This window comes from Galleria mellonella, unplaced genomic scaffold, assembly GCF_026898425.1.
Source record: "Galleria mellonella isolate WM207_F2 unplaced genomic scaffold, CSIRO_AGI_GalMel_v1 utg146, whole genome shotgun sequence".
Taxonomy (NCBI): Eukaryota; Metazoa; Arthropoda; class Insecta; order Lepidoptera; family Pyralidae; genus Galleria; species Galleria mellonella.
The window spans coordinates 5,283,207-5,303,234 of NW_026441999.1; the positions used below are offsets into that span (position 1 = coordinate 5,283,207).

The following is a 20,028-nucleotide window of genomic DNA, read 5'->3' on the forward strand; positions in this document are numbered from 1 at the left end:
ATTCGATATCGGTCGTACCGGTCGGATATCTGTAGATGTTAATTTGGATCGGGTGTTACATGTATTACACACCTAATATAAAGTGACTATAATTATTAACTGTTTATCTATATTTACTTTGTTGTGTTGTTTGGAAAAATATAATTTCAGTAAATTATTTCAGTCCCCGTGACTATGCGACAGGCAGTGTCTTGCGTGCCAAAGACTACGATAACTTTTTGGAGGGAAAATCCATCGGCGATCACGCCACGACACCACAAATCATACAATGCGTCTGCTCGTTTGCATAATTTGATGGGCAAAGCATGGTTCTAATTTAAGTGTACTAAGTTTATTGTTACGATCACGGTAGATTTCGCGAAAGCTAAGTAAATTTGATTATATCTCAATTATAAATAGACATAACATAATGGATGAAAATGGTATGGTAACCCCGCCTGCGCTAACGGGATACGCTGGCGGAGCACCAGTGAAGGGTGATTGATGAGAATGAAAACAGGCCAGTTAGCCTATCATGATGAATTCATCATGAAAAATTAATCATGATAGTTTCCAGGGGGAACCGCGTGGAGGTCGATCTGGTAAGGTATATTGCTAGCAATGGGATTTTTAGTTTCTATTACTATGTGACAATACATAATTGTGGGGCGAAAGGGATTGTTAGTAATGGAGACTGAGAATCCCATTGCTAGCAATATACCCAACCAGGTCGACCTCCTCGCGGTTCCCCCTGGAAACTATCATGATTAATTCCTGATGAATTCATCATAATAGGCTAACTGGCCTGTTTTCATTCTCATCGATCATCCTTCACTGGTGCTCCGCCAGCGTATCCCGTTAGCGCAGGCGGGGTTACCATACCATTTTCACCCATCAATAAAAAAAAAATACATAATTTTTTGTTATGATTGTTGTATTCTTTGAATATTTGCTTTATATATTATATACTCGTAGGAAAAGAATAGTTCGAGTTAATAGCCTCTTATATATGAGGCTGGCAGAAATAGACTTATTTACGTATTTTTCTTCTTTACCTCAATGGCAACCGATTGCCATTGAGGTAAAGAAGAAAAATACAAATACCATCACTATGAGTCATTTTGCTCCATCAACCATGTTCTTTCAAATATAGACAATAGAATTTAACACATATCATAATCTTTATCATTTAATATCAGGTGAAATTATAATCAAACGCATTTTTATATGCAACTTAGAATAGCAAACAAGCTGACGGCCCACCTGATGGAAAGTGGTAACCGTCGCCTATAGACATGACCAGTACCGTGGACATAACAGAGTATACTGTTTCGCCCATGATACCCCCCTTGCGTTGCCATTCCTGAGGACACAGATCTTATTCCTCTGTACCCTGTAAATTCACGCCATATCCCACCCTTCAAACCGAAACACAGCCATGCAAACAACTGCTTCACGGTTGAAACACGAATGGGACAGAGGTACCCAAGCAATCGAATTTTATAAAAAGTCTCTCTCTGGTAAATACTCACCATCAAAATACTAAAAGTTTGTATGTTTATCTATGGCCATGTATAATACAAAAACGGCCTGCCTATATTGAACTAAATTGTTTATTTCAACTATAATTTCAAAATTCGAATTCCGCATATTACGTATTTGGAATTTTGGATTTAAATTTATTTAAAAGATAGCCCAGTAAAATTTGTTGCCAGCAATAAATAGAATTATTTGTACAGTTATGAGATGTATAACGCTAAATGTAGCACCCGATGCTCGTGGTGATAGGCGGTGCCGGGTGCGGAAAGTTAGCGTGTTCAAATACATTACCGTGCGGCGTGCATCTCTGTCGCTGAAATATGATGGGAAATCAATACTGTAACGTAATCTATGTACTATATAAACATGATTTATGGTACAGATATGCATTTTTGATTCGTTTAGAAAACATAAGCTACTTGTTCTTAATACAGACCGGGTGGAAAAGGAATTGTTACATAATGGGGACTAATGGCCCCATTGCTAGCAAGCCCGGTCAGGTCGACCTCCATGCGGTTCCCTTGGAAACAATTGTGATTAATACTTATTGCATTCGTCATGATGGACTAACTGAATTGCTTTCATGCTCACCTATCAACCCTTGCTGGTGCCCCGCCAGTGTATACTGACAGCGCAGACGAGGTTACCATTCCATTATTATACATTAAAAAATACAAATATATCCATTTTTTTTATACAACTCAGAATGGCAAACAAGCTGACGGCCCACCTGATTGAAAGTGGTAACCGTCACCTATAGACATGAGACATACTATTTCGCTCATGATACCACCCATGCGTTGCCATTCCTGAGGACTCAGTTGTTATTCCTCTGTACCCTGTAAATTCACACCATATTCCAGCCTTCAAACCGAAACACAGCCATGCAAACACAACTGCTTCACGGTAGAAACACGAATGGGACAGAGGTACCCAAGCAATCGACTTTTGTACAAAGTCTCCCTCTGGCAAACTAACTAGCTTAACTACAATAGTTACATAAATAAGGTATCACAGTACCGGTGCCCTTCAGCCATGTATCTCTCTCTGTACCCATAAGAGGATATGTTATTAAAAATGTGATAGACAATTTTTCAAAAAGAAAGTGGTAACCGCCACTATTTAACATAACACAGATTTGTACATAACAAAATATCCTGATGATAGCTTTAATATTACTTACCTACATAAGATCTCGAAACGGCAATGCGACATTGCATTTATTTTTCCAAACAAAAGTTCAACGAACTTATGCATGGCAAGTTGATATTGAGCTAGTCTAGGTATATTTTTTACTATTAAATACCTATGTGTTGTAGTATGGTTTTTTTTTTATGGGTGAAAATGGTATGGTAACCCCGCCTGCGCTAACGGGATACGCTGGCGGAGCACCAGTGAAGGGTGATAGATGAGAATGAAAACAGGCCAGTTATATATATAGGCCATAAATTAACTTTATATAAAATCAACATTCTATATGTAGCACTAGAAATTTAGCTGAACTAATATTATACTATGTAATGAGGGTTGAACGCTGTTGTCTGAGATACAGGTTTCATAACCTAGTTCAGACACAGATGTTTAAACTGATCCAAATGTACAAATGAATTCGTACCTACTTTTTCTGTAATTTCCAGTGCTGAGTTTGTTACATTCATGGTTATGCAATAAAGTTATTATTATTATTATGTATATAAACATGCTCATAACCTCCTCTCCATCCAAAGATTGCGTAGAAAAGATCGCTTTTTGCTTTTTGCTTTGCGTAGAAAAGGCCGCCCATACTTTTCTAACTGTGAACATTTCTTGTAATTGTTTGTATCTATAATAAATTTATTACTGTAATCTTTTGGATCAATAAAAAATTAAATAGTATATATCTATCTATCTTTTGAACAAAACTATCACTGAGCTGTAGCCTATTTGGGTCGCGTCGACACACATGGCGAAAACATATTTTTGTATTTTGTCTTTTGAAATAAAGAAAAAATTGCTCTGTCATGACATTGCTTCCTACACGATAAAACAGCGTAACTTATCATTGCGATTTTTTGTCAATACCTACCTTCATCCTTACCTCTCATCCCTCACTGGTGGCAGCGTATATTGATAGCACAGGCAAAGTTACCATTTCATTATCATTTACAAAAGCAACCAAAAATTTTTTTTTATTTTTTTTATGCAACTTAGAATGGCATACAAGCTGACGGCCCCGTCACCTATAGGGATGAACAGTACCATAGACATAACAGAGTATACTGTTTTGCCCATGATACCTCCCATGCATTGCCATTCCTGAGGACTCAGGTGTTATTCCTCTGTACCCTGTAAATTCACTGCCATATCCCACCCTTCAAACCGAAACACAGCCATGCAAATACAACTGCTTCATGGTAAAAACACGAATGGGATAGAGGCAAACGACTTTTGTACAAAGCCTTCTTCTGGTAAATATTTCATGTAAATAAATGGAATATCAAGCGTAGAAACTATATAGATACGCCCTCCCCACCACTTTAGAGATTAGGATTGTTAGGAATGGGGACTAGCGACACCTTTTCTAGCAAATATAACCTGTCAAGTCGACCTCCACGCTGTCACTCCTGGAAACTATTGTGATTAATTCCAGATGAATTCGTTACGATGGGCTATTTGACCTGTCTTCATTCTCATCTATCATCCCTCACTAGTGCCCCATCAGCGTATACCGATACGCAGGCGGGGTTACCATTCCATTTCCAGCCATTAAAACGTAAAACGCTCTCCCCACCTTGTAATCCTATACAGATATAATAACAGAAGAATAAATTCATGATATTTCTTATATCTTAGCATATTCCTCAAAATGCATCCTATCCATAGAACACAAAGATTAAGTCGCTATTCTGCGATTTTTTTTTTTGTATTTTTAGTTCCATATTTTGATAATAAAGAAAATTTGTCATTCACTATGACATAAAAAAAAAATCTGGGAAAGGGAGTTAAGGTAAATAATTATACGCAAGTTATAAAAGAAAAAAAAAACATTTTTATTGTTATGAAAGATACCTCGTAATATATGAGGGTAGGTGTAATTAGTAGGTACTTAATGGTATAGGTACATTACATTCTCTAAATCACTACAGAATCATATAAAACATTCACAACAGTATTTGAACACTTTCGTACAACGTTTGATATTATTTGTATTACTTGTTATATTATATTTCTGGGGCTTGTGTAGGGCTTGCATTTAATTATATTTTTTTTACAATCTTGCAAACGCACTATTAAAAGTTTGCAGGTATATTTGCAAACGGCTTTCCGTCCCGTTTTGTCTTTTATAAGGCCAGCATAAGAATAATTAACGAATGAATTCGATGTTTAAAATCTGGATGTAATAAAAAAATATTTAATAAAGTTAAAGAAAAATAAACGGAAAGTAAACTAATTGTTCTAAGTTCTAACAGTCTCCACAAATTAAGTGTTACGTACCTATTAGAAGGAAATATGACGTCGATCATATAATTATACAAAAGTATTTGATATTCCCATAGATAAATCAATCGATAATTCATTTTATTATTCTAAAGAACAAATACACATTCGACAAACGTCATATTTCCCTTGGTACATTATAATTATGTTAGAGTTAATATTAGTTTAACTTAATAAATAATAATACAGATGTAAAATTGAAGCTTAATTGTGATTGAATACTTTATTGGGGACTACCTATTTATTAATGAAAGTAGACAATATGTTATTTAATTTTTCTTTCACAATACACGATATTATTGAAATAAAACGGAAACATTTTAGAAATTCTATATATAAATAATGATTAGACAATAAGTACTACTGATAATAATTGACCTACCAACTCAAACCAACAACTTTTCACTTTGAAAGCTAAGGTACATGAAAACGTCAATATTATGTTTTTATTTAAAATTATAATTGAACAACGAAATAAAAATAAACAGCAACATAATGCGTAAATTTATTAGTAAAAAAATAATACTAGAACATTCTATTTTTGGTGTTAGTAGCTACACAAAAAAAAACTTAAATCGTAAAAAATAAATAAGTGAATTCATTGATTTCATTGCACAAAAATATAATTTAGTGGCCTTACTAATAAAAAATATTTATACCACATTCCAAATAGTGAATGTATTTTTTATTAGTGAAATTAAAAACATGCTTATCTAAAATATATTGCAATGGCACTTTTTAATAGAAATAGCATACAGCATAATAAGCATTAAACACTGTGTAGTTGGTTTACATTTTGTGCATGGTGACCGCTAATTTACAGCCAAAACATTACTAATCTTGCACATAATATGGCACAAGATATCAAAGCTCCAAGAGGTTTGACAATTCACAAACTTATTTACAATGATTAACAACATCCTTACTTTTGTATTAATACTAAATTGGAGATTTAAAAGTTGAGTACAAAAACAGACGGAATCATTTTTAAATGCAGGGACATATCACCTTAAGCTCATTGAAATTTATGGACCACTTGCTTCACCCAACTACTTTTTGTTTCATTATCAACATTTGTCTCAGTACTGTTTTCACTTACACATCTATTAATAGGAATGTCTTCTCTTTCTACACAATTTGTTTCTTGCACACTTTCACTAATACTTCTTTCATAAGTCGCCACTTTTGTATTAATTGATTTAGGTCTTGCTAACGGTGTCGGTTTCTTTATACTAGAGCTGGGCGTTACTACTTGACTTTTTGTCATCTGCTCTATTTCCAAACGTCTTTGTAGAACAGATTTTGTCATTATCTTCGGAGGTTCTATCGACGATCTTTTCATTTCGTTCGCTGATTTTATTTTTCGTGTCGCTGAATCTAGACTTGCTCTTTCGAAACCCATTCTTTTCATTTGTATACTACCGTGTGATGTTCCTATTTCACTTTTAATCTCATTTGATTTTTCTTTAGTTACAGTGATAGGATCTTTATCAATTTGTAAATTGACGTTATTAACATTTAATTTATTATTAGTTACTGATTCAGATTCGACAATCGACTGTTCGAATTTTGTATTTCGTTTAATTGTCTTCACATTAACTGACTCAGAGTGCTCTTCTGGTTTCAATAAAGTATTATTTCTATTAAACCCTAAAGTTTTTGTTGGCACATTACTATGAAACTGAATATTAGATATTTTAGGTTTAACTGGAACAGGCGGAGCAATTTTAGATTTGTTTCGTTCTGTATTTTGATCAGATGCTGTGTTCGCAATACTATCTATATTTTGGATTTTAGTAGACTTAACTAAAACTCGGGTATGCAAACTATTTGATTTTAGGTTTGCAGTCGTTATAGATGACTTAAATGATGATGTACGTTTTACATTCTCTAGTTTTGTAACTGTTTTATTTACAACTTTATCAGAGCTTGTATCTATTTTTATTTCTTCTACCTCTTCTTGATCTGAATAAACAGCTGAATCTCTAAACATATCATCATCGTTTACTTGTTCAATTTTCTCAAATGATTTTTCATAAAAACTCTCATCAGTATTTGCTTGTTTATTTTTCTCTTCGTCATTTTGGATAACGCTTGCTTTTGTTGAAGGTTCTTGATAAGTTCCTTCACTGGAAGAAGTAACAAATGATGAATTGGAGAATAAGCTATCTGGTCTAACTGCACATTTATTAATAAGAATATTGACATTATTGAATGCAGATTTGTCGTTTGTTAATTTAGTAGGATCAAGATAATCAGACTGTGCTATTCTAGCTCCTAAGTGTTTACTTCCTTGCATATAAATTGGTAATTTATTTGAGCTTTGGTAGGAACTGTTATTAGATTTAGATGGAGAAGAATCACTCTTGAAAACACTGGACATATTAGTTATTAAACTAACACTTTTTTCATATACAGGTCGTGTCTTGTCGGTCTTTTGTTGAATATTGTCGCAACTGTATGACAAAATTTCTAAATTATTTTTTTCGTGTTGACTTGCTGTTAAAGTCGTATCTTCACAAACACTTTTACTAAGTACATTGTTGTGAGAAACATCAGAAGCCACCGAAACAGTTTGACTACCATCTGTTGTTGACGTTATTACTACTTGTATATCACTTTTTATTGCATTGTTTTGTGAATCTTCGGTAGATAACTGAGTTTTTATAGGCTCAGATTTATTTTGATTATCATCTGGATGTTCATCACCAATAATATTTCTAAATCTTTGCAAAAGATTTTTAGAATAGTTTCTAGGATTTAATGCAGACTTTTTTTCATTTACTGGACTTTTAATATCACCTTTTCCACTATCTGGACTACCATGATCGTTTGCATTTTCTGTATCATCAGTACTTTTTCGACTTTTGAAACGGCTTAAAACGTTTTTAAGTGATAATATATTACTATTAGGTTTGTATATTTTATGTTCTGGATGTATAATTTCTACATCGGTAGGATTTACGTCATTATGATCACTAGGTAATATTTCACAGGAAGACGTGGTGGAGATATTTAAATTAGGCTGTGACACTGTCAAGAGATTTTCATTCTTGTTCTTATCCAGATTCATTTCTTCAAAATTATTTTTATAGCACCTATCAATTTCTTCTTCTAATTCTAAAGTTGATTGACTTATATTCTGTGTAAATTCCGTATCATGGGATTTCAAATTTTTGTTAAATTTAAGTATATCCCCTTCGCTCATATAATTTTCTACATCATCGTAACTAATTTCACTTTTATCTGATGCTATCGTAAATGGTCTATCTGTACTCATTACTTTTCCTTCTCTATTTAAATATGTTTTACTGTTACTACTAGGTTTACATTTAAATGTACTTACATTATTTTCGTCTTCATTGCTTGTAATTATTTGAAAACTTCTCGGCAATGATCCAGATTTTCTATCTCTAGAAACGTTAAAATGTTCTTTCTGTCGACTAAGCCATATCTCTGGTGTATTTGGACTTTGTTGGCTTGCACACATTGGTAAATAATCATCTGGTTCTTTATTTGAAATATCTCTCCGTCTACAAACTTCCTGTAAACTATCGTACAAGTTATCCGTATGTGATGTAGGGGGTCCTTTATTTTCCATATGCTCATAGTAAATAGATTTTATTGAATTATCTATTTTAACTGGGGATACTGGAACATCATATATACATTCTTCTGGTCTTGATTTATTGAGTTGATCAAATGTTAAATATACATAATCAGATTCTGGACCACTAATTTTCGAATTTTTTGAAACTTGATCTATGTTTGGAGGCGATGGTAATCTCCTTGGTCTAACTGTATGTGTATGATGTTGAATTACCTTACTCTTATTATTTAATGCATGTAAATTTTCTAACTCTTTGCCTTCACATCTTAAAGTTTCATATATATGGTCTTCTTCAGAGACATCCTCAGTTTCAATACAAATATCATTTACTGTATTATCTTGGTCATCATTTTTATTTAAATTCAAATTTTCTGAAGTTTGTCGATTATATTTTGGCTTTAATTTAAGAGAATCGCAACTACTTTGTAAGATTACTTGTTCAGGATTAGAATGCGATTTTAATAATCTTTGATGTCTTCTATGTGCGCTATTTCTCTGCTGTTTTTTCAATAATTTTTGAAATTCTCTATTTTCCATTAACAATTGCGATATTATCTGCTCTAATGGTTTTTCTGCATCACAAATTTCTTCTGTAGCTATTGGATCATTATCACATGATTTTTCTTCATTCTCTGTACCTTCGGTGATAACCTTTTGTTTATTTAAATATTTGACCTTTTCTAGTTCATTCTTTTTGAATGAATCAGTTTTTTCTATTAATTTCTTATAAGTTTCTTCATCAATATCATCATCTTTACTGATAGAATCTATAATATCTGTACTTTGAGGCACATTTATAGTCTTATCCATGTTGAGACTATCATTTGATTCTGATATGTGTAAAATATTTTCAGTCGACACATCTGTAGAGAAATCAGCATAAAATTTTGCAGTAGTATCAGAACCTAGACGCTTTGCTCTATTTTTCTTTAATTTCGATATTTTCTTTGGTATATTTTTTGTGTTATACATCCTTATTTCTATATTCGGTTTATGCTCCCTTTTGATATTTTCTACTTCTAGATCAGAAATTGGTAATCCTTGTTTAGTTTTTCTACTTATTTTATTAGATCCACAATTTCTACATTCAAATTCAATTTTTTCACAACCTCTCTCATCATTTCTCTCACTGTCACTGTATTGAGATCTTTTTGATGGTACACAAGAATTTTGAGGCAATCCTGGTTCTGATTTTCTTCTCCACGTACTTATTTTAGATAATTTTGATCTTTGAGGATCGTCTTTAGACTTAGATCTTGTAATATCTGGCTTGTGCTTTTCAATGTCACTACATCTCGATTTTCTAGAATGTATTGTACTAGTTGAATCTGTTACAACAATATTTTCTTTTATTTTAGCGCATTTCAGACATGTTCTTGTTATATTCCTCACATTTACCATAGAGTTATTGGTATCATTTAAATCATCTTTATTTTTACAGTTATCCGTGTAACCAACTATATTATCAGACGAATGATATCCTCTAGTTTTTGTTAACGACCCAGGAAATTCTTTACCAAAACTCTCCTGTGATGATTTGAAATCGGAGCATTTGCAACCAGACTGTTTTCTTTCAAGATGTTCAGCGCTACCAGAATCTATGTAATGTAAAGATCTATCACATTCTGGACATTTATCTCCAAATATACCATTATCATCATTTCTACAGCAACATTTATCGCTATTAATTTTGTCTTTAGACATTTCAGTTTCACAGTCCGAACAGAGATCTACATAACAGCTCTCGCAAGTGTAATCTGTACCCTTTTCGGCTGATAATTGAGCACAATCACAATCATGTCTAGATTCAGACCTAGAATTCGGTATAGTATATTTTCGATTTCCTTTCTTCGATGAACCTCGTATCCCGTTTCCTAAGACGAGTGTTCTTCGTCTCTCTCTCTCTAATTTTCTTTTTTCGAGATACTCTGGCGCGGATAACTGTTTCCTCATTGACGCCTGTGTAATAAGATTATGTGATTTTTCAGCCAGCATGTCATCTGAAATTAAATATATAAAAACATATAATAATTGGTTTTATTTCTCCTATTTTGATAAACTTAATTAGATTATCTAACTTAATTATTTTTTGTTAAATAATTAATTTGTTTAATCTTGCAGTTGTACTTACGAGTATCTTAAAAATATCTATATACATATGTAAAGAAGAAGAATAAGACTTCCATATGAAACCGAAATAATTGTCGAAAAAGACAAAAATAGTGAGTTTATTGTTTTCCCGTTACAAACGTATATAGACATCTATAAAAAATTAACATAAGTTTTAAAAATAATATCTTAATAATTATTAAATTAAATATTCAGCCATATTCAGTCTATTTTTGTTACTTACTATAACTACATACAACTCTGCTTTATTTTAGATACCTTGCTATTAAACTAGTGTAAAAAAAATTATATTACATATTAGCATATTTCTATAACAAACTTATACACTTAATACTTCTGTTTAGGGCCTGTGTATTTCTGTATGTATAAAATTTTTTCAAATCCGTCCAGTTTTTTAAGGGAGATTGAGTAACAAACCGTCGTGTGGTGCCAGCATAGAATGAACCACCCCTTAGGTGTTGTAAGAGACGACTAAGGGAACTTAATGATCGAGGGATGGGCAGCAGCGGCGCTCTTATGAGACCAAATCCTAATTGTCAACTCGCCTGCCAAGCGTGGTTTTTTTTTTAATGGGTTATAATTGTATGGTAACCCCGTCTGCGCTATTGGTATACACTGGCGGGGCACCAGTGAGGGATGACAGATGAAGATGAAAGTAGGTCAGTTAGCTCATCCTGGCGAATTAAACTAGAATTAGTCACGATGGTTTCCAGGGGGAACCACGTGGAGGTCGACCTGACAGGGTATATTGCTAGTAATGGGGCTATTTGACCCTATTTTATATTTATTATATATTACCCGATATTTTTACTAACAATCCCTTTCCTCCTTGCCAAACGTGGTAACCACTGGCAAAGTGCCCCTTATGGAGGAAACTTATGTTCAGCAGTGGACAATTAACTGCTGGTATGATGATGATGATGAGTAATAAACATCTGAACAACCGGCAATTTTTACAAAAGGACACAATTTTACTTTAACTATACTTACCATCTGTTTTGTTTTGTCCAAGCTCCATGACCAATTGTCTTGCATGAGATGGTATCACAGCGTTGTAATTTTCTAATATTACCTGAAACAATAGGAAGACATTGTACAAAATTCGTCTGCATAGATATCCTGTCCCACTTATTCTTCTGCCGCCAAACAGCTGTACTAGCATGGCCATATTATATATCAGGCCATTGCCCATTAAGCAAACATTTATAAACAATAGAAGCCATTGACAGCCCTATATGTCAACGGTGTTTTGATGCCAAATAAACGGCTGTTCACGTAATCCTGGAATGTGAAGCTGTAACCTCTCAATGTTTAGAAATCCTCAGAAGAATGTGAAGATCCCAGAAATTTTTTGTGCTTTTGGACGGAACTGGGTTGCCTGTACTAGCCATAATTCATACGCACAATGGCCCAAATAAGAGGCTTAGCGTGGAAAATAGAGTCCAATTATTATTATTATATTGTATAAGAGCTTTCAGTGTGTTTTGTATACATTTTTATAGATAAATATTTATATTATAATGAAAGTCGGAGTTCTCATCCATTTGATAAGCAAGCATTCAAGCTTAGAATACAGTTATTAATAATTCTTTTTTTTTATTATGTGTAAATGTGTTTGTTATACTATTACTTTTTACTGCATAGTTCTATTTTTTGTTTCTCCAAAGATTGACTGGATGGGACTGCTATAACATTAAGTTTGTATTTTGCAATAAATATTTTTATAATGTGGTTATAATGTGTAATATTTTTTGTAATGTGGTTAATAAAAAATAATTAAATAGGTGTGGGTGTGTGTGTGTAGATATGCTTACGTGCGTGCGTGCGTGCGTGCGTGCGTGTGTGTGTGTGAGTGAGTGAGTGTGCGTGCGTGTGGGTGTACACACAGTATGAGAAAGAAAGAGAGTGCGGATTGCTTACCCGCTTGATAAGCAGCGTCCACTCGCGCTTGTGTCGCGCGGAGCGGGCCTGCAGCGTGAGCTGGGCGCGCGGCGCGTCCCACGGGATCACGTGGAACGACAGCGGCGCCCCCGCTATGGCCTCCACTAGCATCATGTTGTTACACTGCAAGAGTATAGATTAAATAACGTTACTCTGTGGCAAGGGTTCATTATTCATGTCGTCACACTGCAAAGATACTAAACTGAGAGGTAGCCTAGTTTTATTGAAATTATCATAGAGGACTTTTTTTAACTAACTAACATTAACTCTCTAAATAAAATTACCAACAAATCGGAACATTCAATAATTTAATCGATTATTGTACTATCATTGGACATTTTTTTAGTATTATTATCTGTGACAAAGGTACAAACTTAATTTCATTACTTAAGAAGGATTAATTTTAATATAATGCATAATTTATCAACCTGAGTTTGTTGAGTTGCAATATATTCAATAATTACTTATTTTACCTGCATACGTAATATGTAACATGTATTATATTACTTAATTTAAAACTAAATATAAATGTAAAAATGTAATATTTACAAGAATAATAAATATAAAATAAAAATACAATAAAATAATAGCCTAAAATAATGATTGCTTAATATAACCGCCATATAATAACATTAGACTTTAATGGGAAAAAAAATGTTACATTACCATTATATGAGTCTTGTACGCTAGGATGCCGTCTTCTCTGTTCTTGGTGATGAGGAGCATCTTGTCGAAGAGGAAGACGTGACGCATCGCCTTCGCGCCGAACACTCTGCATCATCAAATATATTTTAATACTAGTAATACGCCCCGGCTTCCCACAGGTAGAGAAATAGAAAGATAAATTAGTATTTTATATTAGCTGTAATAAGCAAATTTTTTATATATTTCTTTGTAATTTTCGTAGAGATCTATTTTTTTGTGTCATGTCATTCTCATGTCTATAGACGACGGTTACCACTTTCCATCAGGTGGGCCGTTAGCTTGTTTGCCATTTTAAGTTGTATAAAAAAAAAACATAGACACCTCCCTCACAAAGATAGTCTTGCCAGTAGTTGTCACGATTAACAGACGGATTGGCAACTGCAGTTAGCCTTTAGTAAGCTTCGAAGAAGAACGCTACTCCCCATCTCTTGACCATTATGTTCCCATAGTCGCCTCTTACGTTAACTGCGCCAAATGTATATCGAATTTCACTGTGCATCAAAGTTTAAATAAATAAATAAAAAAAAAAATGTTTTATAAAGATAGCGGTTGTTATAGCATTACCTGAATGTCCCTTCGGCGCACAGCTCTCCATAAGTGGTCAGATCCGGACCGCTCCAACCGTATAGAAGTGATTGAATCTCCTGGAATTAAACAAAGCAACATTCTTAATAAATCGCACAATTAGTCTATCTGCCTGTTTGTATGTATCTTTGTTCCAGCATCAAATAAAAATTACTGCACCACATTAAATGCAGTTAAGTTCCTGAAAGTCCAGATTAAAATCTGGTATACGGTTTATGTTGTTACACTAACTAGAAATTGTGCATTTGTGTTTCATTGCTTTCCCTACTTCTGAAATCGCGCGTGGATTTCACAAGTAGCGGGGAAAAATATATCAATAAATTTAAATTCTTTTTTCCCAAAGACCAAATATCCTGTCGGCTTGTTTGCTATTTTCTTTCCACCATTAAAAAAAAAATATAAACTTCTTACTTGCACCCGCACCGCGTGCTCGTGCCGACGCTTCATGTCATCAATATGTTGCGCTATGCCAGTCATCTTCAGCAACGCATACTCCGTCTCCCGAGTCGTGCACTGTTTCACCACATTCTGAAATTACAGATAGAATCAATGGTTAATATTAATCTGGAATTAGCAATATAAAATTGTTACGCAAAAGCAGTTCTTAATTGATGACAATGGAATAGTAACCCCTACCACTCAGTTAAAAGCCCCGATTAAGGAGTTATCAGAAAATTACTGTAAGAAATTAATTCTTTTGAGTAAACATAATATGTCTGTATTAATAAGGGCTCTCACTGAATACTACAAACTAAACAAACACAACTAGACTTATCTCCATAAAGTGTTTGCAGATTTTGTCACAGTAAGGAATAAACGCCGCAGCACTTAATGCGTGGCCCATTCATTTATAAACGATATATCTTCTTTGGAAAACACATTCTATATCCTGAGGAGATAAAAAAACGTTGCTATAAAAAACATCTTAAAACTTCATTAATTGATAGGAATTAGCAGCGAAATTTAAAAAAAAGGCGAGCACAAAAGATCTTGGAAAGCTCACAGTGTCACAGGTTATTCTGCCTGAAAAGCCCGTCTTTCAATAATAATAAGAAATCCCTCCTACACTATCGGTATATGCTGTCGTGGCACCAGTAAGTGACGATTAGGTAACGAAGAATGCAAATTGGCTCATCGTGACGAATTCGTCATGAGCGCAAAAGAAGTGCCATAAACAAAGTAAAGGGAGAAGAGATTAATAGTAATGGGGTCGAACAACCTCATTACTAGCAAATACCCTGTCAAGTCAACGTCCACCCGGACCCTGAAAATAATTATGATTAATTCGTCACAATGGCAATAACTGATATAACTTTGTCATCGCTTACTGATACTGATGATATATCAAGTTTTAAAACTAGTTCATCCTCAAAATAACCATCGCCATGTGCCTACAGTGCATTATATTATATAAATAGGGATTTATTCATATAGTAATTTGCGTACATGACTTTAATCAGATAAAGATGATACCTATGAAGATACCTATCTAATTAATAAGATCACCAACAAACCTGTAGCAATAAATGGTACTTCAAAATCCTCTGCACCGGCTTCAGTAAGTAAGACGCGAGCGGTAGTGGATGACGCAACGCCAGTTGTCTCTCCCTGAACTCTCTTGCGCTGTCCGGCTCTGATGCTAAGGCTGCCAGCCTCTTCATTGTTATGGGATAACCAGTACAGTACGAGGTGTAGACGGAAAAGCCAGAATCTGTACCAGTGTTATTGACGAAGCAACGAGCAATACATGTAGCATCCAGACGACAGTTGTTCAACTCTTCACAGAACGATCTGAAAACAAGATATTCAAATTTATTTATAACATTTTGAAAAAGTAAAATGCATCGGTACAAGGGAAGAAAAATTTGGAATTAATTGTGTACTAAGTTGACTAGCTAGCTTGCTAAAATCTTTCTCGTATAAGAAAGACCCAAATTAAAAAATCGAACGTAGATGAATTGATATGAATGAAATAATTTTAGATTCTCAAAACGGTATTGCCCCTCAATTAATGCCAGACTTCGTAGAAGGTGGTAACAAACTACAAAATTCAAAGTAAAATTATAGCCGAAAAACTTCATAGCCTGTTAGAATACTTAAACAAACAAACATGATAGTATTTACCTCTACTGTTAAAAATAAATAATAAAAAGAATAAAAACCAACCAAGATGGCTGGTTAGTTTAGTAATATATTCTTATTAGGGAAATTCAAGGTTGAGAAATCAGGCGTATATTGATTGTTATTAACGATCAATTATTTTAGATCTTTAAAATTGTATCATCCCCGAGTTAGCTCCAAAGACTAAGTAGAAGACGTTATCGAGACCAAAAGTAATTTTTTTTTTAATATATAGCTGTGAATAATGCTCTATTCTTTATTGTACACAAAATATAATGTTAACTACAATTCATTATAAACATAATGTACAAAGGCGAGCTTATATCTAATAAGAGATTTCTTTCAGCAAACCTTTTCATGTAAATAAACATTAATTTAGAATAGGAAATGTTTTTAAATTAAAATTTTTTTATAAAAAACATACAATACATAATCAAATAAATGGATTGTATTTAATAGAAGGTCATAAATAAGTAAACAAAATAAGGTGTAATACACTCATGACATAAGTCATGAGTGTAATACACCTGTGCTAACAATAATCTATCTTCACGCCAAGTCTCATACAAGGAAAGCAGAAAGATATAAGTGCCAGTCATAAACGGTTCATTCATGTATATATATATATATATATATATATATATATATATATATATATATATATATATATATATATATATATATATATATATATATATGAAAGAGAGCTCTTCCAGCCAGCCAACCCAATACAGAGAAAAATAATAAAAGGATGTAGATTCATCCATTTTTTTTTAATTATCTCGTATATACGCGCTAGTTTTGACTCCTTACTTAGATAGTACATAGTTTTACTGTAATTAAACTATGTACTATCTAAGAAAACTTAAATTAACTAATTGTATGTTTGTCTAAATCTACATTCTTTCCAATCGTATATCTATTTCATCAGCTTGGTATGATTGTATAATACTTATTACTTAAGTATTAAATTTGCACCACAATTTTCTTTATCAAGAATTTTCTTCTTCTATTCATTCATTAACTTGTATCTAACATACTTCTCCCTTCATCTTCCATTACACCTTTCTATAATATATTATTTATTTATTGTTAATCTTAAATTCTTTTACTGACACTATTTCCTTTATTATTTTTATCCTTCCTTACTCCTGTTTCTCAATCATTCTTCCTTTTATTTCTATTTTGCTGTCATATTCTTTTTTTATTCAGATTTATGACATAATTTATAAAAACGTACAATAAAATCAATATTTTTTTTTAATATTTTAGTCATTTAATAATATATTTACACCTATCTACAAATGTGTTGTTAGCTACAAATAAATATAATGTACATTTTTTACCAAGTTTACGATCGTCTACGTACGTATGAGTAATACAAGAAATACGTGACCACTCAAAGGGGACTTAAATTATAATGGCGAAATTTTTATTTGCCATTGTTTCGAAATGTTATGGCGTTTATTTTTGTACCTTACTTTTTACTATTTTAAAGTTTTATTGCTTATATTTAAATATAAATTATAATAATTTTAAATGAATAATGTATTCACTTACATTTTATTCCAATTTTTTTTTTTTATCTGAAAGGATATACTTACAGATTTGTACCATAGAAATTTTATTAAAATCGGTTCAATAATTTAGTTTTTGATGTAAAAATGCAACCATCATCATTGAAATCGGTTTTTTGTGGGACACAATGCTTTTTGCAGTTGGTAAAAATTCACAGTAGAATATTTTAATCTGGCTTTAATGAATTTTAGTAAACAATAAGCTATTATGAACAAAATAGCTAAGATAGCAAGAAAAAACCGGGCTCATCCGGGAATTGAACCCGGGACCTCTCGCACCCAAAGCGAGAATCATACCCCTAGACCAACGAGCCACGATGTCTAGCGGTGAATGTTATGATTACATTCACTCGCGGGTGACTGACGACGCGCAATTACGTCACAAAGTCGTTTAAAAAGCCTACAGAAACAGTCTTCGTTCAAATCGTACTACTTTAAGATATTAAGTTATTTGCCATTCAAATTTAGACTCTAAACAGTGCGCCGCACGATACATTTTTAACAAACTTTAAAACGGATAAGGTTCTTGATTGGAAGCGTATTATTTGTATATATGTTTAGTGATTACATTGCCAATTCTTCGACTGATTTTGATAATGGCCCTCACTCTCCGGATTAACCATTACGCAGCGTAAGCAACTGCTTAGGAGCTCCGCGCCCTTACAAAGTATTTTTCGAGATAGTTTCTTTATGTGAAAAGTACATTTGAAGATTTGTATCTAAAAAATCCCGAATGAAAATATATTTGCTTTTTTATATTACATTTTATTGTCGTTTTTGTATTTTATCACGCATTTCGAGTTGTAGGATATATTTATATCAGTTTTTTTTTTTGATAAAAATGCATGCCTAGAGGCCCTGACATGGTTAAACCAGCTATAGTCACTTCTTCATCTCGTTCCCAGGATGCCGTAAGGCACGACTAACTAAAACCACCGTAAAAGAGAAGGCTTTTCCTATAAAGAATTTGTCGTCCCATATAAAAATTTAGCTAATCGTAATGTACACAATTTTTCCTATTTTTTTCTTTTATTATCAAATGACTTCAAAATTCAAAGTTCTTAATTCATTTGTATTTTTTTATGTTTGACATCTCATAGCTCCGTCAGTTCTAAACCGATTTAGAAAAATATTTTGTATCTGAAAGGATATAGATACTTACATATTAGTCCCATAGAAATGTTTTTTTTTACAACACAGGGGGCAAACGAGCATGCGGCTCACCTGATGGTAAGTGACTACCGCCGCCCAAGTTGAATGGTTGGTATGAATGAATGTTGGTTTGAATTTTTAGATCAATATACTGGTTTTGTCACAATTAAAAGTTTTTTTATGGGGCACCATCTTTAATAATAATAAGTCAGTTAACTAATATAGTTACATTTACTACATACATCGTCATCTATCTATTATTGTATCTAAATGGAATGTTTTACACGGAACTAATTTGTGTTAGTCAATTAACAAATAAAATGACATATTTTACAACTACTTCAGAAAGGTACCATAAAACTCTAAGATAAAACCATTTTATGGCTCACATCTTTATATTAGACCGTTCCAGCTACGGTTATGGTAGATTTAATAGTAAATAAACACTCATAAAAATCCCGTTTGGTGTTGACATGTAAACTAAAAACACAGCATTTATTAGATATAAACATTTATTTATAATTAGCTATGCCCACAACTTCGTTCGCGTAACGGAAATAATAGATAGTCTATGCTCCTATTCTATCTCCAAATTCTACGTAAATACGACACTTGACAACTTGACTTTATTATTCAAGTTTTTTTTTTAATTTAAAATTCGATTTTTCAATTAGACAATTATTATATTACAGTATTGTTTTCATATTTTAACTATATGTCTATTAGAAAAAAGTTTACTATTTCACTGTAAAGAAACATTTTTCTAACAACCACATTTTGGAATTAACTTACCAGCAGCAGTATTTCCGAACTGATACAACATCGTAACCTTCAAGAAAAGAGCATATTCCTTTGCTAATCTTTGTCAAGTAAAAAAGTTTACAAAGTTAATATTTAAAGGAACAAAGTAGTGCCTTGTGAAACCTCCGTATAAAAAATTATTAATGTCATAAAACCGCTATCAGTATCAAGTTCCAAGGAGACATAAAATAAAAGCGAAGTCATTTAGTAAAGCTCTATATAAGGCGTAATAGTGTAACGGGTCATATTTCATTATCTTCATAAGAGTTGCTACATTATCGAACGATGTATTAAGATCTTAATCAGTAAAAGTACGTTACCAAGCTTGATACTATCTCTTCATTTCTCTATAATAATAACCAAAATATGTAACAAAATACGTGATAACACATATATTAAAGTGTCAACAAC

The 20,028-nt window shown here is 32.9% G+C and overlaps 1 protein-coding gene and 1 non-coding gene across 3 annotated transcripts in view; both read right to left on the reverse strand.

The window, feature by feature from the left end:
* Window positions 1–4,523: 4,523 nt before the first annotated feature.
* The window catches only part of LOC113523166 (uncharacterized), a 123,368-nt gene continuing 107,863 nt past the window's right edge, over window positions 4,524–20,028 (reverse strand). For both annotated transcript variants that reach the window (XM_026909031.3, XM_026909032.3), the window contains 7 exons: window positions 15,481–15,757; window positions 14,378–14,494; window positions 13,946–14,025; window positions 13,343–13,448; window positions 12,656–12,799; window positions 11,726–11,807; window positions 4,524–10,605 (listed from right to left, as the gene is read on the reverse strand). In XM_026909031.3, coding sequence (XP_026764832.1) covers window positions 6,011–10,605; window positions 11,726–11,807; window positions 12,656–12,799; window positions 13,343–13,448; window positions 13,946–14,025; window positions 14,378–14,494; window positions 15,481–15,757 — 5,401 coding nt within the window. In that variant the 3' untranslated portion in view covers window positions 4,524–6,010. The remainder of the gene's footprint in view (window positions 10,606–11,725; window positions 11,808–12,655; window positions 12,800–13,342; window positions 13,449–13,945; window positions 14,026–14,377; window positions 14,495–15,480; window positions 15,758–20,028) is intronic.
* On the reverse strand, window positions 17,907–17,978 carry Trnap-ugg (transfer RNA proline (anticodon UGG)). The gene has a single exon. It is a non-coding gene; the product is annotated as a tRNA-Pro (tRNA).